At 42.6% G+C, this 24937-nt stretch overlaps 1 protein-coding gene across 4 annotated transcripts in view; it reads left to right on the top strand.

The window, feature by feature from the left end:
• Positions 1-24937, top strand: part of MACROD2 (mono-ADP ribosylhydrolase 2) — a 992621-nt gene that overhangs the window by 879572 nt on the left and 88112 nt on the right. For all 4 annotated transcript variants that reach the window (XM_079969959.1, XM_079969958.1, XM_079969957.1 and 1 more), the window contains 2 exons: positions 16067-16129; positions 22717-22782. In XM_079969959.1, the coding sequence (XP_079826085.1) occupies positions 16067-16129; positions 22717-22782 (129 nt within the window). The remainder of the gene's footprint in view (positions 1-16066; positions 16130-22716; positions 22783-24937) is intronic.

Below are 24937 nucleotides of genomic sequence, written 5' to 3'. Positions count from 1 at the left end.
ACAACATGCAAGCAAGCTCAGTGCAGCATATTCTATGATTTGTAGTTGTGCAGTAGAATAGCCTCATTTGTGTATTTATGATGCATGCTATTCTTTTTCTTGAGTAAGAAAACAACACAGATACCCATATACATTTTATCCTGTGAGCCTCTGTTACTTGACATTGTTCCTTTAAATAAACACCAGGGATTTCTGTATTAACCTTTTAGCAACCACTAAATACCTATAGCTGGCACTCCATACAATTATTCTTTTGATAAAATAATGATATGGTGATGATTAATGCTCCACTTCCCACTCTCTTGTAGTGTATGGAACAGGATTTCCCCACATTAATGAACTACCAAGGTTTGCGATTGCTTGAAAAGGCGTGAGTGAAATGTTAAATCAATGTTAGTACTGCAAAGCCTTGGGATGAAGCAACCTAAAAATCTAAATTAATTAACAGGAAGAGGGTGAAAAGGTGACTCTTTGGAACTCCTAAGTTCACCACATTTGCAGTCGTATGTCTACTGCAATGCTTTGCTAGCTCTGATGTGGCGCCTGTGCTTTAATGACATTGCGCAGATGCTACATTTGAGACACTTCATCCAAAGCACTTATATGCTTTAGCTGCAAATCTTAGGATTAGATAGATTCACTGTTTGTGCAATACCTTGCTAGCATATAAAAGTGTTTGACGGATGACCCAATCATCACTGGAAGCAAGGGTCGGCAAATCATCTTTAACACGGTGAATCGTGGATTGACCCCTTTGCCTTTTAGCTTTTAGGTTCAACGTGAAATGTATGAAATACTGTTGAGGAACTGAAAGTCGTAAGTTTCCTGGCAGATGGGTACTCTCACCTTCCGCACGGAGTGCAAAGGCACTGAGGAGTTCACACAGCCTTGACAAGTCAATGGACAATTATTTTCCAATCTTCTTTATAGATGTGTATTTAGAGATTGATGCTTCTAGCTTTCTTTCTCTGGGGTTCTTTCTCCCCTTATAAATATCTCTGGCAGGGCGGCCCACCCATGAGGCGGAGGGAAGCTGCCGCCTCAGGTGGCAGAATCTCATGGGGAGCTATCCGCTCACGAACCCTGCTTGCCCCTGCTATTGTTAGGGTTGTACAGCGGCAGCAAGCAGGACTTCAGCTTGAGGGGACTTCACCTCAGGCGGCAAAATGGGACGGCTCATCCCTGCTCTGTGGGAAAATATCTTGGTGAGATCTGCACTGTTGGTCATTTTACTACCACACTTCAGTTCCCATTTAAACATTTTAGAAGTATCCCCAAAGGGTGCTTCACAAACTGCAGGGTCAGTTCCACGTACACAGCCAGAAGCAGGGGCTTACCACATGCCCCCAAGTGGCAGTTTTAAAAACATTAGTTTTCTAGCTGTTCCACTGTAATGCATAGCAGCCCTCGGTCAGGAAAGCAGTCCTGAACTGATTCAGCAACACATTTGACCATTTGCTTAAGGGGTTCTGCTCCTGTTGAACCAAGGGCCATCAGGTCTTTTCAGTTGACATTTCTTCTGAGCAATATTCAATGAAAACCTTGAAAGCCAGGTGCAGTGGATTAATGCTGGTGAAATGTTTGTCGTGTTAATGTCAAAGGATGCCTGCTGCATGATCGTTCCTGTGATGATGATGATGATAATCATCATCATCATTTATTATTTATACCCTGCCCATCTGGGCAGCTTCCAAGAAAATATTAAAATACAGTAATGCATCAAACATTAAAAGCTTCTCTAAACAGGGTTGCCTTCAGATGTCTTCTAAAAGTCTGGTAGTTGTTTTTCTCTTTGACATCTGGTGGGAGGGTATTCCACAGGGCGGGTGCCACTACCGAGAAGGCCCTCTGTCTGATTCCCTGTAACTTGGCTTCTCACAGTGAGGGAACCACCAGAAGGCCCTTGGCACTGGACCTCAGTGTCCAGGTAGAACGGTGGCGGTGGAGCCGCTCCTTCAGAGATGTCATTAGTTGAATAGCAACACAGCTTCTTTCCCTTAGACCTGTGTCATTTTCTATCCTTTCTAAAGACTGTGATTGTTTGGTCTTTTGAGACTTAAGTGCTTTGGCACTGTGATACTGGAGCAATGGGGTTATACATGTATGATTATGTTTGTACCTCACCCTTGCTCCAAGGAGCTCAAAATGGTGTACCTTGTTCTCTTCTTCTCCATTTTATCCTTGCAACAACTCTGAGAGGTAGGTTAGGCTGAGAGACTGAGTGGTCCAAGGCCACGTTATGACTGAATAGGGATTTGAACCTTGGTCCTAGTCCAACGCTCTACTGCACTAGAGCAAGGGATTGTCTATGGATTATTCCTTTAACCACATATGCAAGAAGTTGCTAAGAACAGGGGGGCTACTGTGTCGTGTGCTGTAATTCAACTATCAGAAACACCAGCCTTTAATTCTTATTTTAAGTATTTTGCAAGCTGAAACGTACTTCTTCTTTTCTTGGTCTTTTTTTTTTTTAAGCTTCACATTCATTCCCTCAAGAGCAGACAATTTGTCTCCCTCCCTCATCCCCACACCCAGTTAAATAGTTGCTGGATATTGTGCTACTGGTGCTGAAGCTGGAGAGGGGCACTAGCTAAGTGGAATATTAATTTGAATGCTTTTTAAATATTTGTCTACAAATCCCTTAATTTGTTCTCCTTTGGGCATTTCCACTCACTCACTGTTGCTGGTGAAACAGCCTGCCTGGCAAATTAATCACTCATTTACAGTGGCTGTTCAGAAGGGATAGAAAAAAGCCATTTTGGCTCAATTTTTGTATGCCTACCTCCTTACGAATGTAGGAAATAGTTCAGAAGTTACTTACATGTGTGAAGATTCTTAACTATCATCCTGATGGAAGGTCTCTTCCTGTTCTATACCAGATGCCCATAGAATTAGATCTATGCTTTGATACAGACCAAAGACACTTATCTGAAACCAGAGAACCCCTGAATTGAACAGTGTTGATTGTAACTTCGTCTGTGATATCCTCAGGGACAGCCATTTAATTTTCCACTGTAAACCTGAGCCCCATTTGCTATGTTGCAGAAATATATGCCAACACAAAACATGCAGTGGTTGTTAAGCTCTAAAAATCCTGGACTATCTTTTTTAAAAAATAGGAAAAAAGAAAGGTTTTAAAGAGTAGCATTCTTAGCATTCAGTCAAATCATTTCTCTTCAATAAAGGGAATTTTATAGATCTCTTGAAAAGGACAATTTAAATGAAGATAAAGTACTGCAGAAAAAGTCCTCTGGGGAGTAGCAAGGCGGCAAATATCGCCATGAAACATTCACTCTTTAATGCAAAAATATACTTAAAGGAATTCAGCCTTTCTAGTCTGCTTGAGACCTTGTTACTGCATTTTAGGTTTGACAGTTTCCATTTGACTTGACACATTATAAATACCTGGGCTACCAAATAGCTTCTTTCTGTATACATATATTTAAAAACACTATGGCCGGGATCCAAAAAGTTCCAAATGCAAGTGGAATGCACTTCTGCATTTATACAGTGTGTGTGTGAGAGAGGGGAGGGGGTAATGATTTACCCAACTTCTGCTGCATCCCATATTATACCAGAGGATCGCCCAATTCTCAGAAGTAGCTTTTCAGGTAGGGCAAGGCCATCTTTATCTATCTAATATGTGGGTGTGTTTATGACACTTACCGGTAAATACCACCTTTTCCTCTAAGGAGCTCAAAGCGCTGTACATGGTCTCTCCTCCCCATTTTAGCCTCACAACAACCCTGTGAAGTAGGTTAGGCTGAGAGACAGTGACTTTACCAAAGGTCAGGGAACTGCCATCGACTCAGAGGTGAGAGATAGAGGGGCAGTTGTGTTACAGGGAGCCTCCGAAAATCTTGTGAAGCAGTTCCTCTTCCAGCGAGGAGGAAAACCCCACCTCCAGTGGAGAAGAGGTACAAGGGCCAGAGGATGCTAGTAAGAGCCTTAACACCCCGCCTGAGCAAGCCCAAGAGGTGGGAAGCACATCCTTGCCATCGCCCATCATGTGCAGTAGTTTGAGGCGCAAGGAGGAGCGGAAAAGGCTGTGGGTGATGAAACTTTTATGTTGAGGGAGTTACAAAAACAGACCACTCCCGGATTCTGCTAGCGATTGAGCCAGACATGAACTTATGATGCTCTTCACTATAAATAGGTAAAGGTAAAGGGACCCCTGACCATTAGGTCCAGTCGTGACCGACTCTGGGGTTGCGGCGCTGATCTTGCTTTATTGGCCAAGGGAGCTGGGGTACAGCTTCCAGGTCATGTGGCCAGCATGACTAAGCTGCTTCTGGTGAACCAGATCAGTGCATGGAAACGCCGTTTACCTTCCCACCAGAGTGGTACCTGCAGGAGCAGGAACCGAGCAACGGGAGCTCACCCCGTCGCAGGGATTCGAACCACCGACCTTCTGGTCGGAAAGTCCTAGGCTCTGTGGTTTAACCCACAGCGCCACCCGCATCCCTGTAAATAGTTTGCAACAAAATAAAGCCTGTAAAAGATAAGTCAGAGTCCTGCCTGGCTACTCTCGAGCAACCACAACAGCATCTGACAGTTACCCAGTGAGCTTCATGGAAACCCTGCTCTCCTAGGTCATAGCCCAAAGGTCTGAACATCAAACCACATTGGCTTTTCAGATCCTATATCTAACTGGACCAATTCTGTTCTGTTTGGGTTTTATTTTATTACAGTCTGTAGCACTGTTTCATGAAATTGGAGCCCACAACATCACAATGCACACTACATTGCAAAACAAAACCCACTGGTAAAAATATGCACCGCCAGGACAGAAGTTCATGCAGAAAGGACTCTCTTGCGTTTATACATGTGAAAGACCTATATACACATGAGCCATCTATCTATTATTTTTTTAGTAGTAAGGGAGGGAGCCAGGCCTTCTGGTTTTTCTAGAAATGGTTTTAATTCTGTTTCCCTTTTTTTCTTTTCCATTGAGATAAAATAAGGTGCAAAGTTCCAAGTCACTAAAGTGACTAATGTAATGTTGTCAGAGGAAAATTATATACAGTGACAACCCGCGGTACCTCCAGGGTACTCATCTGTCAAGGAACTCATTTCACATTTCTATCCATTATCTGAATAACCAATAAACCCCCATGACTGTGTGGTGCAGAGACGAAGCAGTGATGATAGCCTTTATGAAATTTTAACACAGCTATTGCTTTAAATAGCATTGTGTGCATTTGGAATACCACACTGCCAGGTCTCTCCTTTTGTTCTTCTCCTCCCCTTATTATTATTATTATTACTAGTAGTAGTGCTGGCGCCAATGGTGATGTTTTCTAGAAGTCATCTAATATTGACCTTACCTTTTAGTGACCTTCTCTATTTCCTTTTAACAGTTTTCCAACCCACTACATTGCACTGCACAAGGCTGTATGCAAACAACAGGCTTTTATTAATTTGTGGCACATAAAAAGAACTGTGCTCCATTGACTAGCAACCCATATAAAATAACAGCAATCTGCTGTGTTAATTACAAAAATAGATTCCACAACCTCAGTGTGAACAATGACTTAATCAATGCAGTAAGCAGTGATACTGAAGAAAGGCATCAAAGCATTTAAGAGGAAGTGTTTTGTTCCTTTTTTATTTCCTTGTGGTGCGTGTTTCTTTTCTTTTTTTGACGGAGCAAGGTTGTTCACCATTTTTAATATTCAGATGAGAATGTCATGCTACATGTGCTCCAACTACCTCAGCTGGTCACCAGGGACAGCCCTTCTTTGCTGGTATCTGCCTTTGGTAAAAAGATCTTATTGCCACGTGGGAAGATGCAAGGGATGCTTTTTAAGCTCATACTTGGATGTCTCTTCTGCAAATGAAAGGGCTCATCCTGTTTCTGGAAGGGACTGAGATCCATCAGAGGCTCCTGCTGGAGGATCGAAGGAGGTGATTTTTGTTTACCCTCCCTCCCCGCTGCAGCCCCTCCCCTGGCAACTTCCCACACTGTTCCGGGGGGTCCTTGGAGCCCCTATAGCGGTGTTTCTCAACCTGTGGGTCCCCAGATGTTGTTGAACTATAACTCCCATCATTCCTAGCCAGCATGACCAGTGGTCGGGGATGATGGGATTTGTAGTCCAACAACATCTGGGGACTCACAGGTTGAGAACCGCTGCTCTAGAGCTTTTCAGAAGTCACAAGGGGCTGCAAGGGAAAGGAGCAATGGGTGAATTGAAATAAATTGACTTGAAATACTTTATTGTCACTTGTACAACTTGTATACAGTGAGATTACACGAGTCTTAATTCCCCTCGTTTACTGACGCACACCCACCAAACCCAAAAGTCAGTTGCTCTGTTATTATCTTTTCATTCTGCAGCCTAACAGCCCACAGATAGAAGCTGTTCTTTACCCTGTTGGTGCGACTAATCATGCTTCTATATCTTCTGCCTGAGGGCAGGAGATCAAGAAAGTGCCGTCCAGGGTGTGAATCATCCCTGAGAATTTTCCTCGCTCTCCAGAGGCAACGTTCTTCCGCTATTTCATCCAGTGGATTCAAGGGACAGCCCATAATATCTTGTGCTGTATTCACACCCTCTGTAGGCACTTCCTATCAGATGATGTCAAACCAGCATACCACACCATGATGCAGTATGAAAGGACACTTTCTATTGTTGACCGGTAGAAGGAGATCATCAGATGTTGATTGACATTGTTCTTCCACAAGACTCCGAGGAGATGGAGTCTCTGTTGGGCTTTCTTAACCACCTGAATTGTATTTATTTTCCAAGTAAGGTCTTCACTGAGATAAACTCTCTCCACACAGCCCTCCCGATGTATAGTGGGGCTAGTTCTCCTCTCTTCCTCCGAAAGTCCAACACCATCTCTTTTGTCTTGCTGATATTAAGGTGCAAGTTTTTCCCTAGGCACCATGTAGATCTTTTTTGGACCTCCCCTCTATACACTGATTCATCTCCATCTGTTATTAAACCCATTATATTGGTGTCATCTGCAAACTTAATAATTGCAGTAGATGGGTCAGATGATACACAATCGTATGTATACAATGAATACAGGTAGGGACTTAGCACCTGAAAAATGCCTTCCCTCAGGGGCACCGACTTGCACCCAAGATCGAGGGGGCCTGGTGCTCATCGAGTGCATGTTGTGTGTTGCATGTGTGTGATGTCATGCACGCATTGGGTGCGCAATGTTTCATCATTGGAAGGAGGCCGTGTGCAGAGACCAGCACGCTGTGGCTTCAATGGTTGGTGGCTCCTCCTCTGTCATGCTCAGGAGGAGCTGACCACTCAAGCTGCACCATTCTTGGCTCTGTGCTCAGCTTCCTCTACCCCCTCAAGAATAAGGGAACCCAGCCCTCTGCCAACAAATACTGATGGGGCCAAAGACAGCTTGGCCCCGTAGAGTCAGCCCCCCTGCCTTTCCCCATCCTCCAACAGGAAGTTTTGATGAGCTCATGGCAATTCTGAATCCAACCCTTTGTCAGTATACCTACCCATTCACTAGATCTGTGCATTTTCATGACTACTGAATGAAGAGAAATGGGAAATCCTAAGTCGCAGCATCTGAAGCTGTAACCTTGAACACATTTACTAGGATGTGAGCCCAGTTAAGCACAGTGGGACTTACCTCTGAGTAAACATGCATAGGATTGCACTGTGAATGGCTTGAAATGTTGGCCCCATTTATTCTCAAGGCCATTATACTGAAAATAATCTTCATTATCTCACTGTTTTTATGGTCAAGTAAGTGAACAGCGTTTATGCCTCCACCTTCCTTTAAGAGCCCTGAGGTTGTTCAGACAAGGCCCCTTGATTAATGGGAATTTAATGAAGTGGCTGCTGCTGCAGCAGCGAAGCAAGGAGACCTCCAAAGTTGTTTTGGCTAGCCAGGCACATCGCATGTCCAAGGTTTCCTGGAAATCAAACACAGGAGCTTTAGGTGAGCGTCTAGTAGGAAATTGCAGCTGAAACAGAGGCTCTGCAGGTGTGTGTTCTTAGTTTGAGTCCAGAGAGTTTGTATTGATTCTGCATTGGTAACAGAACCGCCGTAGTTGATCATGCTTGTTTCCTAACAATTCCTTCACAATTTATAAATACCTGTATTTGAACAAAGACGCCACAAGATTCTGCTGCTTTCTCCTGCGAAAGAGGACTGCCCTGAGTTTCCTGCCACTTGACAAAGTAGGAACAAAACAACAGGAATCTTGTTTCCTGAGAACAGTGTATACCTTCTCCCATAATGCTTGGTTCAAGAGGAGCGAGAGGTATTGAACCCCGTAGAGACAAAACAGCAAAGCATCCCATGAACTCAAGTTCAGGTTCTGAATGCCTGCTCAGTGCCTTTGTCTTCTCAGGCCTCTTTACTTTCTGAAACCTTTGAGAATAAACCTTGGTGGCTCATGTTTTCTTTCTAGTTTTTCCCTTGATTATTACACAGCAGTTGCTGAGGGAAAGAGATCTGGGGGTTTCCCCTCTCTTTTTGGTAAGCAGCTGGATGTTGCAAGCAAGTGCAAAGAGCAGCCTGACAAACTGATAACCTTGTGCTAAATTCTGCCTCAAAGTTGAAATAAGCTGTTAGGACTGTGAGCACACAATTGGGCTCAGAAAACTGTTTAACAATTACTAATTCTGCTACACCTCAGGTGAATATGCTTCCTCCCATTCACTGCCTGAATGGCAGGTGGCAGGGAGAGAGAAATTTGTTTAAATTTGGACGTCTTCTGTAACTGGAATAGTCTGAACTCCAGCTCTGTTTTCTACCAGCTGTTTGTGATTAATCGCAATGCATGTATTTAACACAGAAAGCACCACACAATTGTGGTTCTTAGATTTTCAGAATATTTCTGGAAAAGGTGTTATGTGTTGCCTGAGACAAAACTGTTGTCAAATGTTGACTTGTGTCAGCTCAACATGGTTCAGGAGGCTCAGTTTTGGGCTCTGAGCTCAAATAAATTGTAGATGTGCTTTGGCTGGTAACTGGCTGTTCTGCCACACCCTTGTTTGCTTGACATGCATTTGCCATCTGGCCACTGAATACAACTGGTGGGGTATTGTTGTTGGACCTGCTGGTCTGCAGTCTAGGTAATCTATAAAGCCTATAAAGCCTTAAATGGCTCAGGACTGCAATACCACAAGGACCGCCTCTTTCCATATGAACCTACCTGGACCCTGAGATCATCTTCTGAGGCCCTCCTTCGTGTGCCTCCTCCTTGAGAGGTCCAGAGGGTGGCAACAAGAGAACGGGACCTTCTCTGCAGTGGCTCCCCATCTGTGGAATGCTCTCCCCAGAGGTTTGCCTGGCGCCTTCATTATACACCTTTAGGCACCAGGCAAAAACATTCCTTTTTAACCAGGCCTTTGGTTGATCTGATTGACATCCTATGCCCTTTTAAAATGTGGCTCTTTTGGGGGTGGGTGGGAGGTGTTATTGGGTTGTTGTTTTTATTTTGATTATATATATTGTGGTTTTTATGTTGACCTTTTCTGTGAACCACCCTGAGACCTCCAGGTATAGGGTGGTATATAAATTCAATCAATCAATCAATCAATCAATACGGCCTCGGCTCAGTATACCTGAAGGAGCATCTCCACCCCCATCGTTCTGCCTGGACACTGAGGTCCAGCGCCGAGGGCTTTCTGGCAGTTCCCTCAGTGCGAGAAGCAAAGCTACAGGGAACCAGGCAGAGGGCCTTCTCGGTAGTGGCGCCCGCCCTGTGGAACGCCCTCCCATCAGATGTCAAAGAGATAAGCAACTACCTGACATTCAGAAGACATCTGAAGGCAGTCCTGGTCAGGGAAGTTTTTAATGTGTGACATTTTAGTGTATTTTTGGTCTTTGTTGGAAGCCGCCCAGAGTGGCAGGGTATCAATTATTATTATTATTATTATTATTATTATTATTATTATTATTATTATTATTATTAGTGCTACTGTGTCCGTCCCCCGTCCCCATCCCCCCCGTTCCCTGGCATGATATTATTCCATGGCCCTTTCCTATGTCAGGGAAGCATCATGCCTGAATGACTAACACAATCAGTGGTGGCTTGAGAAATTCACTGACATCAGACCCCTCAAATCTCACTGGCAGCCTGTGGATCTTCTTAGGAGCCAGTCAACTAGTGGTCTAGTGATGGGACTGATGCTTCTGTGACACTCCATCCCTCACCACTTAGGTTGCATATGAACCCTGGGAAGCATGTAGGATGGACCATCCATAAGTGCTCCTGTTGCACTTTGAGCAATGGGTGACATGCTTACGTCTCATATCATCTCCTGGGCACAGCAGAAGAGACGCTGATTCTGGGGAAGCAGTATTCCTACCAAGAGCTGAATGCCCCCAGGGAAAAGCTTGCAGTTGAGGTGTTATGTTCCCTTTATATAGACCACTTGCACAGTAGGGCATAACTTCTGACTGCCAAAATAGGAAGAAAGCATCTTAGCATTTCTTAAAAGCTGTGCAACGAAGGGAAAATCAAATGGCCAGGCAGCAGGTTGCTAAGTTCCTTCAGCTTTCTATGTTCGTGATGGGATCAGTAAGTGGTGTGACAATGCATTCTCTGGAGAGCTGTTACAATGAAAGTGGAAAATGCTGAAACCCTCTCTCCTGTTATAGCTCTGAGATTACTTTCTGCTTTCTACAAAATTCTTGTTTCATCCTCTCCCATCTGACCTCCTGGCTTATTATTGCATCAGCTGTTTCATTTGGGGGCTGCTACCGCAGCATATGCATTTAGCCTTGCCTCTTTGCATACTGAGCGCCACTCCTTAAAAGTGGTGGAAAAGAATGCAGGCTTTGGCAAGTTTCTGTATTTTATATTTTTAGTGGATAAGCCTCTTGTCTTCATTGCGAATGAAACAGCTGCTTATTAAACACTGGGTTGCCTGCTTCTTCTAGCTATAAATGTGCATATCAACCCTTAAATTCCTTTAGTGTCATAAAAGAAATTGAGGGGGGGGGGGATAATAATTGTATTCAGTGGTCGTTTTGGCAAAGGGAAAAGAAGGCCCACAGCCAGAAATCTGTATTCAGTGAGTGATGGGCTTATTTTGTCTGTGCTGTGCTACCGTAACTCACATTCTCCTGTTTTAAAATTGTTTCTTTCTCCTCAGAAAGGCAGACAGATGTTTCTGTTTGGCATTAGATATAACTTGGAACCATTTAAATTTCCTTGTCTGAAATGATGCACGGTGTCATGCTCCATATTTGCTATCATATTTGGAAGGAGTGACAGATTACTACAAATCAATTATTGTTTAAGGGAGAGGAGGAGATATTGTGAAGCAGTTGTCACCTAAATAAAAATTATATAATTTCCAGCTTCTGCTGTAGCAGACAGAAGGCAACAGAAGATATTGTCAAGTTGAGGCAAAGGAACAGATATTTTTATTACTAATGGTGTCATCAGGACAGACGCCAGACAATAAGTTTGGATTTTCCATTGCTACTACAGAGTGAATGAGAGAGCGAGAGAAATAAAGCTAGGGAACAGACACATGTTTTTGCCTCTTTGCTTGAGACATGCACTATTTAAAACCTTTCCATTTGCTTTGATTCTAGTGTCAGTAGAGAGACATAATTAGGAAAAGGTTCTTCATCAATAAAAGATGTTCAGTGAAAGACTGTCGTTTGCAAACATGTTTTTTCTTTTAAATATTTGTGAAGGTTTTTAAAAAACTCTGTGTACTATTTTCCTATAATAGTTCTTTACCACCTCTCATATATATATATATATATCTCATTTGCCTCTATGCAAGAAGCTTTGCCCCTTTGACTAGACATGGCCAATAAATTGCCTCCATCCATATGCTTTGGGTATCATTTTTATGACATACGTTATGCAGCTCTGGTATAATTGAACCAAGTCATCCGACAGATAAATTTGCCTGCTGCAAATGTTACTGGAATAGTTTGACGCATGCTTCCACATTACTTTTTCCATGTCACCTCTGTAGCCCCCGCAGCAAGAAAGGGATATTGCAGTCTGCAAAAGGTCACATGTGTGTGTGTGGCAATGCTTTGGGAGGCTTCACTGTCATTCATGTGTCGGAGACTCTAATCTGAACTTTTGAACATTGCAGAGATGTACATCTGTCTCTATTTTCTAGTTACATTGAAACCAGCCTTGTGTATGGCCCTGACGTAGGACAGCATGTCCTGGAATATCTTTGAAAAGTAGGCTGAATAAATGACACAGTGACAGCCTGAATGAGTACATACTGAATCATTCTCCAAAGGCTTGGTCAACATGAGCATATTCAGCTTGAACTGACCAGGATGGGCAGGGAGGAAATCTGCATTGTAGACTGAGGGAATCTAAAACAATTGTTGTGTCAATCAGGACTGAAATTCCTATAGAAAAACATGCAGGGTTGTGGCCACCACTTCTGGCTTAGTTACTCTAGTGTGACATTTACCCTCTTTAACATAACGTGCTGTGCTTGGAATTACCCAGAAGGTGTAATTTGCTACACATTGTTACTAATTGCATGCCACATGGCCAGTTAAGTGTGGATGTCATAGCATTGATGGAACACTTTTTAAAACTATTTTATGAGCAACCCCCTAGAACAGTGCTCATCTGCCAGAAGTAGATCACACAATGTAGTATCCAGACCACAACAAATAACCTGAAAGTGCCACTGCTCTGAATATCTTTAGGAGGAGAGCAAAATATACATTATTATCAGTAAATGTATTTCAATGTGACAGCCAATCTTCTGGCCAAAGAAACTCTGTTGCAATAGTAGGAATAAGCTGAAATGCTTCTGTGCTTCACTAGCAACGCGTGATTTATTGCAAACTCGATGGAAGATACTAGAGAAAAATTTAAGTAGCACAACACAAAATTGCTCTGTGCTGCTATTTTGTTACTTTGATATTGGCTGCTTTTGTGGTTCACGTTTATGAAATATACTATTCAACTCAGTACATAACAGTTTATGATTTTAATCGTAAGTGGTATTTAATTCTGATATTTTTTGTAACCCGCCCTGCAACCATTTTGTTGAGGTTTTTATTTTTTTATTTTTTTTTATTAAATTTCTATACTGCTGTCCATCCAAGGTTCACAGGGTGGTTTACAATATAAAAACACAACATAGTAACAAACAAAACAATAATGGCCACGCAAACAGTTTAAAAGGCCATAAACTGTTTAATTAGTCAAAGGCCTGAGCAAAGAGGGATGTTTTTGCCTGGCACCTAAAGATATGCAATGAAGGCACCAGGCTGCAGGTTTCCCACTCATATCAACGTTTGATTTCTTTACAGGAAGATCAGTCTGTGTGTCACTCAAAAAAAAAAAATTCTTCTGTCTCTGTTGGTAGGAACTTAACACTATTCAAAAGAAGTATGTATATTAATATAATCCATGTGCTGTAAAACTGCAAAGCACCATGAATAAACTTGTGTGATTAAGGTGCAGGATGTTAAATGAACGAACAAACAGAACAATCCTAAAACTATATTAAAAATGCTTGAATTTAGCAATATTGGGCAACCCCCCCCCCCTCATATAGCATGGCTTCTGAAATATGCCATTAAGGCACAACAAAAGGTATAAGGTTGTATCCAAGTTTAGTCCTACTTAGCGTAATATAGTCATGCTCATTGGTTGCTGAAGGTTGTATCCAATGCAGTTCTAAGTAAGCCTCCCATCAGCACCATAATTTCTACTTGCAGAATGGAACTCTTTCCTCCCCGTGACCCTTAAATTTGTTCTGGGGGTTATTCCAATCCTCCAGAGCAGATTTGATGAGGACACACAGAGGCGGGGAAGGGCTCAATGCACAAATGAAAGCCTTTGCACTGATGGGATGTGTTAGTTTTGCTACCACCCTCAGTGCTGGAATAAACCCTGTGGAGGCCCCTAGGCCAGCGGTTCTCAACCTGTGGTCCAAAGTTGATGTTGGACTACAACGCCCATCATCCCTGAGCTCTGGCCTTGCTAGCTAGGGGTCATGGGAGTTGTAGTTCAACAACATCTGGGGACCCACAGGTTGAGAAAGGCTGCTGGGCAATCAAAATCTTGGGAAGACCCTAGCATTGAACTAAGAAAGCTTGATTGTGATTTTCTTTCAAGATCAAATCAATATTATTTGGATCCATTGTTGCGGGGGCTCTAAAAGGCTTATAGGCTGGTGCCTACTCTGCCTATTTAATAATCCTGCACTGACTGCCCTGTGCATTTACTCTGAGTAGAACTAACATTGGCTACAGCCCATTGCTGAAATAAGTAACATTGAATACAATGCAAAATAAATATTTACTTTCCTTTGTATACATCATCAGTTGTGGTGTGCTAAAGATACAGCTCTTATTGAAGACTGATGATCATCCACATGTTATTTTTTATTTTTTTGCAGGCTGAAAACCACTGAAGTACTAAGAAATTACTAGAGCTTGCCATCCATTTAGGTCAGCTGAAATCAGTGTGAGATGTTATAAGTCAGCTAAAGGTCCAAGGGTCCCCAGCATGACTCTACTGAATGCAATGCCAGGGCACTGATTTATACCAGTTGAGAATCTTTCCCCAGTGCTGATCTGAATGTAACTGCAGGATCTGTAGTTGGGAGGGGGGGAAATTAAGTCCTCTACACTAGCTCCATCTGGTGGTTTTTTTAAATGTGCAGACTGCAAAGAAGCTAAAAGAGCGAGAAAACCGGTTGTTTTTAATGACTACTAGCTGAATAAACAATTCTGTTAAATGCAAAATGCTCCCTTTGTGGACATTTACCCTTCCTTCCTTCCTTCCTTCCTTCCTTCCTTCCTTCCTCCCTCCCTCCCTCCCTCCCTCCTTCCTTCCTTTCTCCCTGGCATAAAGCTGTTATCATGCTTCTCTGTGCTGTGTGGGCTTTCATGTGTTAAGGCACAGACGTGGTAAAGGAATGGGGTATATGAATTGCAATTCCCAAAATGAAGCAGAGCAGGAGATACAATCATAGCAGCACGAGAGGGAGGATTGATGTTTGATCATTCCCAAGCCTTTTGCAAGATCAGCTGATGTACATCTGCAAATGAATTTCACTCGGTTCATTTTCTAGATAAATTTCCAGCATTTCTCTTTATACCTATTCCTATTCAGTGCTCTCTGTCTCTCTCTCACACACAGTTTGGCAACATTGTTCAAGCAATTACTCTGCTGTCTTATTATTATGGCCATTTGAGCTCAGGGGTTCCAGACTAGTGGAAACAGCAGTTACCTGGTTCATTCAGGCTACGGTTCAGGAACTTGGTGCTCTGCACATAGCATCCTCTTATGCTTATGTCTTTACTTCTGGGATTCAAGAAGCAGGGAAAAGAATGTCACTCGAAGCCAGGGAGGGTGATCCAGCCAGCGAAACTTAGCCACACTGCTGCATTTTGTCTTTCCGCCTCACACCGCCTGCAAGTTATTGTCATGCATTTTTTATAACGTGTTGAGCATCTTGAAGGGTTCAGATGCAAGGTGAACATTTTGACAGTTTTACCCAGGATTTCTGCATGCTACGTAGCCTTGATTTTAATGAGATTTCTGTGTTTCAAAAATGTAGCTATATTAAGACATTTTCTAGAGCAGTCTACACTTTTATTGGAAGAGCAACAGAGAGCGTGGCTTGAGTCCAAAAGAGTGCAAGGTGGTTTCCACTCAGGCAAGGATGCTTTCAGTAGCAAGGCCCCTGTGACCCCTAAAGATTTGGGGACCTGCCAGAGCCACTGAGAAAGTCGGGGAAGGCAACAGCTGAATGACATTGGCAGTGTTCCCCTAACATGTATGGAAGTACTTTCCATTGGTGCATAGAAAGAAAACAACTGCAAATTACCCTGCCTGGTAATGGAGTCTTTATGGAGGCCAGTAAAGCACATACAAATGAGTACAGGATTACAGGCAGTGCCGTCAAATTCTTCAAGCCGCTTTGATCCGCCACACTGTTAGGGAAGTGAATATTATTAACTATTTACTTTTGCCATTTTTCACTTCTGAATATCCTCCTTTTTTGTTACAGATCCTGCCATAAATCAGCAGATTTATTGGCTGCAGTTATTCCCATGTTGCCTGATTAACTAATAAACTATATTTCATAACTTTTGTCGTTGTTTCTGGCAGGTGACAACATCACAGAGGCAAAGCAAAGTACCAATGAAATCGAGAGTCAGAGTCAAGAAGCAGGTTTGTGTTGTGCTGTGCTCTGTTAAAGCATTCTGTCGCTCAGGGTTTCCCTACCTTGGTGAACAATAATCCTAGTCAATGCTATTGACTGAAAACGTTTGTACATTTTCACCGGATTAAGTCGGGGCTTGTGCAGTTCTCCCATTGGAGAGCAGAGCCCTATTCATTATGAATGAATGTATTCCTTCCAGCCCAGGAATGCAGTCTTTCCTGTTAGTAACTGGCAGCACATTACATTCCCTTCTTAAGGTGGAATAGATCCTAGAAACCCTGTAAATGGAAAATGTTTACAGCAGTGTCTTATAAGGTTCATACTTCAAAGAAGGAAAGGAATGTGCAGAAAATAAACTGAAGGAGACGAAGGAGCTTTTCTGCCTTTAGTAAACCTACAATTTATCATGTATATTTAGCTTCTAAGTAACAATTTTTCTGCGTGCTGCTTTACAAATTGGATTACTGACATTTCAGAAAGATTCGGTGAACAAAAATTCAAACCTTGAAAAATAAGCATCATTCAAAGCTCATAAAAGCAGTAGGAATAAACTGTGGGTGTCATTCAACCAGGTTGCACTCAGAGTAGACCCATCGACATCAGTGGACATAGCTTAGTCCACTTCAGTCACTTTAGTGGGATCTACTCTGAGTAAATCTTAGTTCAAACCACCCCATGTTTAAAATTTCTGAATTACACATTAAAAAGTGAAGTTTTTATAGAAAAAACCATCATGCTTCCATTCAAAGTGGGTTATTTTCCTTTCCTGTTATTTTAGGTTTTTGTGGGGTGGGAGCTGCCCAAAGTGGCCTCAGCACAACAAAACTATCAAAGTAACTACCCTGTAACAAGTAAAAATTGCTTTGAAAGCCCTTATCCCCCTGCTGCATTATACACTGGGTTATTTTTCATGTACTTCAAATAGCATACTCTTCATCTTGTCTGGCCCACCTAACCAGCACTAATGGTATATTCTGTTGCTTGCACATATTTAATTCAGGTAGCACGACCCATCTTTTAGTGAAAACTTTTCTACCAGCTCTGAAAGCTTTTATTAATACCTGGAAGCTACAGCAGGAGAGGTCCAATCACTCAATGCAGTAGAGCGAAGCAGCCAAGCTATCCAGCCTACATTACTGAGTCATTTGGTCTGTGTATACGGCATTGTGGCTGTTTCTAAAGAGTTGAATTTATGTTACAGCAAAATCCCCTTCCATTCCTGCCCCTTGTTATGGTCCGCAGGAGAAGCACTGTGTATGAAACTCTATCACCCTTCTGCCATAGAATTCTGCTGACTCTGATTATCCAACTATTTATTCACAGTTGCAATGTTCTCTTGATGCTTTCTGATTTGAGCTGATTTTATCTATCAACCCATCTTTAGGCTATTTTTTTTATGCCTGCTTAGTGAGCATCTACACATGTGCAGTCATGCACTCAGTTTTCATTGGGACTCATTTTAAATCTCATTTTATTTTTTTAAATGGCAAGAGTTCCATTCAAATCCTGCCAAGATGTGGTTTTCATTTTGCTGTATCAAATCTAAATGTTAGAAATGGGCCTGAAAAGTATAGCTTTTTATATGTCACAGGTAGAATGTCTAGAGAATAAGGGCCAGGCCTTTAATGATTGGAGTTATGATCTAGGTACACCTAACTTCTTTCTCCCCTACTGTCTTATTGCCAGCTCTTGAAGTAAAGGACAAAGTAGGTGCTGTGCATTGGAGTGTCTTGCTTAACTTTTCTTTCATGTGGGAATGAACACTGCATGTGTTTTCTGACATGAGACATGCCACTTGAAGTCTTGCACATACCATTTCCTGCTGTCAACTCCTCTCTCCAAGCAATGATATCTAATCACCTGTAGACTTACATTTACACACTGTGGGCTTACATTGTCTTTGTCCATGGAGTTTTCTTGGCAGGGATACTGGAGTGGCTTGCCGGTTCCTCCTCCAGGTGGATCAGGTTTGGTCAAAACTCTCCACTATGACTTGTTCATCTTGGGTGCCCTGCTCGGCATAGTTCATAGCTTCTTTGATATTCAATCAAAGGCAAGGCAGTGATCCATGAAGGGGCTTGAATTATGGTGCTGGAGGAGACTCTTGAGAGTCCCATGGACTGCAAGAAGATCAAACCTCTCCATTCTGAAGGAAATCAGCCCTGAGTGCTCACTGGAAGGACAGATCGTGAAGCTGAGGCTCCAGTACTTTGGCCACCTCATGAGAAGAGAAGACTCCCTGGAAAAGACCCTGATGTTGGGAAAGATGGAGGGCAGAAGGAGAAGGGGATGACAGAGGACAAGATGGTTGGATAGTGTTCTCGAAGCTACCAGCATGAGTATGACCAAACTGCGGGAGGCAGTGGAAGACAGGAGTGCCTGGTGTGCTCTGGGCCATGGGGTCATGAAGAGTCGGACACGACTAAACGACTAAACAACAAACAACAACAGACTTACATTTACACACTGGGCTGCTTTTGTCTGCCGTTTTTCCTTTGTCTGCCCAACACTGGTACAATCTGTACCATTGTATGTCATGGATTCTTCTCAATATTGATCCAGAGCAGAGTCCAGTGTATAGTTAGCAGAGTAACAACTTAAACACGTTGCAGGATTCCCCCCCTCCCCCCAAAAATAGACCAGAGGCAATTGTATTTCATCCAGCAGAGCTTTACTGCTACTGAAGGCAAATCAGCATAATGGTCACAAATCCAATACATTCAGGATTGGCACTGTCCATAAGAAATCCAGTTGCAGCAGACTTAACTTAAACTTATAATAAGTCTCAAACCTTAACACTAAGCATCTATGTACAGAACACCACACAGAAGGAAGAGAGATAGAAAGAGAAAGTGAAACCCAGGCTCCTTCTGGCCTTATTATTATAGTCAGCATGACTTTGACAGAAAGAGATAAGAGAACCAGTTTAAGCCAGCTGTACTCAGCTTCTCTGAAGGAATAACCCAAACATCAGGAACCTTCTGCTTGCTTCTTCCACACAGAGAAGCTTCCAGAACCCTCCTGAATTGAGTGGAATAGGAAAGATCTCTACACATCAGATCAATACTCTCTGCACCAAAAAATGCAAACTGACACTCTGTACATATGATTTGTAGGCATTTTGCACCATCATTTCTACTAGCATATTTGGTGAACAAAAACATACTTAATTTTATACACTGATTCCCCCCTTTTTTTATTCGTTAAATTCACCCTTCATCTGAAGATCACAGGGCATAATCTTCATCTGAAGATTACAGCATAACAATATAACACAAAATCCATATCATAATAAGAACCAAACAAACCCCAGATAACATCTCCTATGCACATTTAAAAGGTCATAGATAGTTTAATCCGCCAAAGACCTGGTTATACAGGAACATTTTTGCCTAACACCTAAAGATATGGAATGAAGGCAACAAGGTGAACCTCCCTGGGGAGAGCATCCCATAAACGGGGAACTGCTTCAGAAATGACCTGTGGAAGAGGCACACAAAGAAGGGCCTCAGATCATGGTCATAGGTCTGTTCATATGGGGAGAGGTGGTGTCAGGGATGATTGGTGGGTGTTAGAAGAGATCAGAGTCCAGGCCTCCAGCCAGTTTTACAGGTTTATTGGGTCCATTTTCCTATTTACACACAGAGCACTCAGAGCACGTCCGGCTCATTCGGTATCAGATGCAGAGACTGAATGTCCCTTTCATTTTCTCCAGTGTAGCCACTTCCGGAGCTCTCCCCTTTTCCTTCCTCTTTTACGTGAAGAGCTAAGCCCTGGAAATTGCTCCCCACTCCCTGATTCATTGCTTCCTGAGATCCCTTCGTCATCCTCCCCCTCTGATGAGGTGCAACTACTTATGATCGGAGGCTTTTCTCTGTATTTCCCCATCATTTCCCCCTTCTCAGCTCCCAGTTCCCTGACAGGTGGTCCTTGAGGTATGATGGTCAGGGGCATAGGAAGCGGGCAGCCTGTCTTGGGTGCCATCTCTGACGGGAGTGACAAAAAGGCTGCATCGCATGCACATCATCAAATCAGTCTCTTAAGATTAAGCCAAGAAAGAGTATTCTCTATAAAGTTGAATATCAATATACATATCAAGACTTTGAGATTAGACCACTGAAGAAGCCCGGAAAACTATCTTGGGAGTGTGCTACCTGCAAGCCCCAGTTAAAGGGCCCCATCGGGGGCGAACGGCGAAACAGGTGCAAAACGCCGACACCCTGTCATCTACAACTTCATTGTCTACAACTTTATTAACATCCATCTTCAATTCTACTAGCACTTCTCCGTATTGTGAATATCATCGAACTTACCTTTTGTTGGTATCTTCATGAACTTATCCAAAAGACCGAGTTAAGCATTTGAAAAATCTATTGAAACCAGACATTATAAGTTCATTTTAGGCTGGGTAGTTCGCAAGTCTTTGTGGCTTTGTTTAATGTTTTGTATTTTTCTCAGAAGGTTGAGAAAGTATGTATATTTATTGTTCTGTGTATATTAATTGCCAATGTGTTGCATGAGTTGCACTACACACACACACACACACACACACACACACACACACGGTGCACGGCATGACCGCTGCTCCAGGTGCCCATGCAGGTAACTTTGCCACTGATTGCAGTCCTGATAATTATGGCGACTCCACTTTAAGCAAGCAGGTGCCGCTTGTCTTAGCAGTGTGCCACAGTGGTTTATTAAACTTGCATTCCCCAGCCCACCCCACAGTAAGCTGGGGCTGCAGTTTATCCTGTGAAGTCCAAAGACCTCAGCTATCGTGCAAAGCACTGGTGTGCAACTGAGTGGAGGGCACGGCCATCTAAAAATAAGAAGCATTATAGCCGAACAAATTTGACCATCAGGTTACAAACCTATTCTCACTTTTCAAATCCCATTTAACGCAGTGAGACTTACTCCTGAGAAAGCTTGCAGACATAGGCTTGCCACTATCAAGCTGCAATCCTATACACACTAGGAATAACTGCCATTGAACAAAATGGTCTGAACAACAACAAGCAACACGTCAGCTAATAATATACTGAGAATATTTTTATAACACTATACAGTGGTACCTCGAGTTAAGTACTTAATTCGTCCCGGAGGTCCGTTCTTAACCTGAAACTGTTCTTAACCTGAAGCACCACTTTAGCTAATGGGGCCCCCCGCTGCCGCCACCGTGCGATTTCTGTTCTCATCCTGAAGCAAAGTTCTTAACCCGAGGTACTATTTCTGGGTTAGCGGAGTCTGTAACCTGAAGCGTCTGTAACCCGAGGTACCACTGTACTGCTTAAAAATTCATAAACAGAAGATGTATAATATGTGCGTGGAGTCAGAAACTGATAAGAATCAAATAAATGTTCCATGAGCAGGAATGGTAGGAGCGGTAAGTCACTGTCAAAGATCACTGAAATGGAGGCAGAATGCCTTTCCACAGACAATATCCTACAAATGTGAGTTGATGGGTGCTCCAAACGTCACAATAGGGTGCTCCGAGCACAGCAGCAGACAGTACAGTTCTTCCAGGATAATGCATTGTTTCAATGATAAATCTTCATCAGCTGGCAATAATATGAAATGAAAACCATTACATTCAAATACAGTCCAGTGAAAAAAATGACAGGCCTGCATGTTAACCAACCAATAATAAATACATACCAAATTAATAGTCCCCAAAGGTACATCAAATGGCCATTGAACAAAACGGGGCTCATTCCTGAGCTGTCAGTCACATGTACCCCCCCTTTCTTTCTTTTTTATTTTACAAGGTGCAGCCTCAGATACTGCAGTCTAAATGGAAGGAGAAGCCTCTTAACTCTTTCCCTTTGGGTAATTTTTCAATTACAAATTGCCCCCAAGTTGCTTTCCCACCAGTTAACTGAAAAGATAATGGAAAATATCTTTAGAATGAAACAAGAATGGCCGGGGAAACTGTGGGCTACTCTTTGATCAGTTAAATTGACAGCATTTTGCAAGTCTTCAAAATGCATTGTATACGTTAATGGAGCATAGTATTCAAATTTTTGTGAGAACGGTTTGTCCCTCCCTCCATCTGCACCCAGGTTGTAGATATGTGTTAATAAACCTATTTATTAAAGAAATGACAGTCACCACCGCATCTTGATTCCCAATGGAAACACGAACCTGGATGAGCTCCTGGAACCCCCAAAATCTTGTTACTTCTCAGCACAGATTGGGGGTTGCACACAACCTTTGTAACAATATTGTACAGAAAGTTGGCTTTTCTATGAAGTGTGTGCTTTAGGCTTTGTTTATTTTGATACCGGAGTCAAATGTCAAGATGAACATCTTTCTAAGTGTCAAAATGGGGAAAGAAAACATGCTAAGTATATGTAAGAGTGCTAGGAATTAGAATGAGTAAAAATGCTCTTGCTTTGTGGAAGAATCCGTCAAATAAGAGAAGTAGTTGCACAGCATTCCTTTGTATCCATATTACTGTCCCATGGAAGAAAAGGACAAAGGCCTAAAGCTAATGACATGAATAACATATGCATTTGAGAGCAGGTGTAACAGTTTACAATCATTACTAAACTCAATTTATAATCTAATAAGTGTAATTTCTCTCTTTGAAAAACAGATGAGGCAAAACCTACCGTTGTAAACAGCTCAACAGATGGAGGAGAGAACGTTTGCAAGGAAAAAGGTACAGATAATAAAACTGGCTTTAAAAATATCAAATTCCCAAAGGGGATTTTATAAAGCAGTATTTTCTGTTAAACCGAGGAAAACCCAGGTTCAAGCTTTAAAGGCCAGATGTCAGATAAACACTTCTGGGATGTCTTTTAGAAAATTCTTTTTAATGAACCACTTGGCATCATAGCTGTGCCAGTATGGATCGATGCCATGCATTTTCATCTACAATCATTATAGATTTCCCATAAAAATATCGTCAGGGTCATAGAAAAACTCTGGTGCCGAAATCTGCAGGAATGTTCACGTTCAAAGGTTTATGTCTGCCTTCGTTGTTGCATGATAGAGGGCTTCAGTTAGCTCTCTGGTGATATGGCAGCGAAAGAAAAGATAAGGAGAAGGCTATAAACACAACATGCAGAGTTGGAGAATGAAGACGCAGCTGAGAGGGAAATTACTATTTATTTTCTGTAGACTGTGCTGGGCACTCTGATCATTTACTCTGTGATTAAATATTTAAAAGTCATGGGATGGGGGGACGCAAGTGACAGCAAGTTTAGAAAACAAAGAAAGAGAGACTACCTAATTTAAATGTTTCCAGCTGAGTTTTATCCTGTTGAGTTGTTTGGTTTTCAGCAAGGAGTGAGACAGAGAGCCATACTGTTCTTGACACTTGTATGGTATCACACCATTAATTGCTTACACTTTCTTTTAATTCTTCTGGGTTCCTCGGCAAGGAGGGTTGTGGAACATGGTTTATAAAATTGTAGCTGTGGATAATTCAAAGCAGGAAGTCTCTTGTTTGTAATGAAGAAGGGCCACAAGTGTAGTCTTCAAGAAAGACTAAATAGAGAATTTGACTGTTTTCCTTTCTTTTCCTGAGATAACATAATGATTACCAACCACTAATCTGTTGATGTTAAAAGACACTGTGATGCTTGTTTTAAAAGTTGTTCATTTGCTTGTTCGGTGGGAGCTTTTTGCCACTGATTTTCTGAAATATCATTTTAAAGCACTTTTGGGTTTGTTATGGTTTATTACTCTCCATGCATATCCCCTCCAACTGACATCTGATGTGAGATCTAGCCAAAACCTCAGCTGCAGCAATATTCATTATGCTCTCAGTTCTGAGTGACAAAAACTAACCTTGCACTGTTTTTGTTTTCATCATACCTCACACCCTTGGTTTAAATATGCAGTTTCTGAAAATTAGACAATTCATTCCGCTCTCTTTCTTCGTTTGCTTATCTGAACAACTACTGAAGTTGGAAACTGGAGGGTGATCTCTGACCATGGAGGTGGCACCTACCCTTTGTCCATCCTTGGATGCCACTTTCCTTGGGAAAGAATTGGATAGTCTCTCTTCCAGCTCACTCGCCCATCCAGCTTTTATATACTTCATGGAAGCTACAAACAAACACAACCTTGGCAGTAGTTCTCAAACTGAAGTAGGCTTTTCGAGCTTGCTCAGGTCCAGAGAGGTTCTCCACCATCTCCTGTCACTCCTTGTGTCCTGCCCTGATGTTCTAGAAGGGTTGTGAAAGGGACACATGCCTTCTCTGGCTCAGCTGCATCCAGACCCTTGTTGGTTTCCCCCTGCACTAAAGAGCTTGCTTCTCCTTCTTGCCTGATGATTTGGTTGCTTCATAAATAATTGGTCCCTTGCGTCACCCAGCAAAATTAAAGTCACAGGAGCATGCTGGTTGGTAATCACACAGTTCAAAGTTGGAGTTAACTCTTTATTAGCAAAAAAAACCACAATCTCCACAGAACTTGGTTGCACGTCGGGCCTAATGAGCCTAGCAGCTCATTCCCAGTGGTCTTACTCCATGAGAATCAGTTGCTTTGACTGAAAGTCCCATCTCCCCACAGCCATCTAAGCCCCACCCCCAGGCTTTCTCCAAGCAATTGTAGACTGTGTCTGCGTCCACTTTTCCTCTTCTGGGAGACAGAGCTTGTTGCAACAGGAGGGGGAGACACCTGTGACTCTTCAGCAGCCTGGCTCATCTCTGCCTCTTGGCCTCCCTCATCCCGCTTGCCTTCTTCAGCTTCTGCCTCTGATTCTAGACTTCTCTCTGTCACTAAGCTCTGTTACCTCTTCAGCTTCTGATGCCACCACTTCCCAGCTGTGTCCCTCTTCTCCTTCTGAGCACCCATGGTTGTCCCAC

This window comes from Podarcis cretensis, assembly GCF_951804945.1.
Source record: "Podarcis cretensis genome assembly, chromosome: 3".
Taxonomy (NCBI): domain Eukaryota; kingdom Metazoa; phylum Chordata; class Lepidosauria; order Squamata; family Lacertidae; genus Podarcis; species Podarcis cretensis.
Note: the sequence above shows the minus strand (reverse complement) of the source record. Positions and strands in the feature narration are given on the sequence as shown.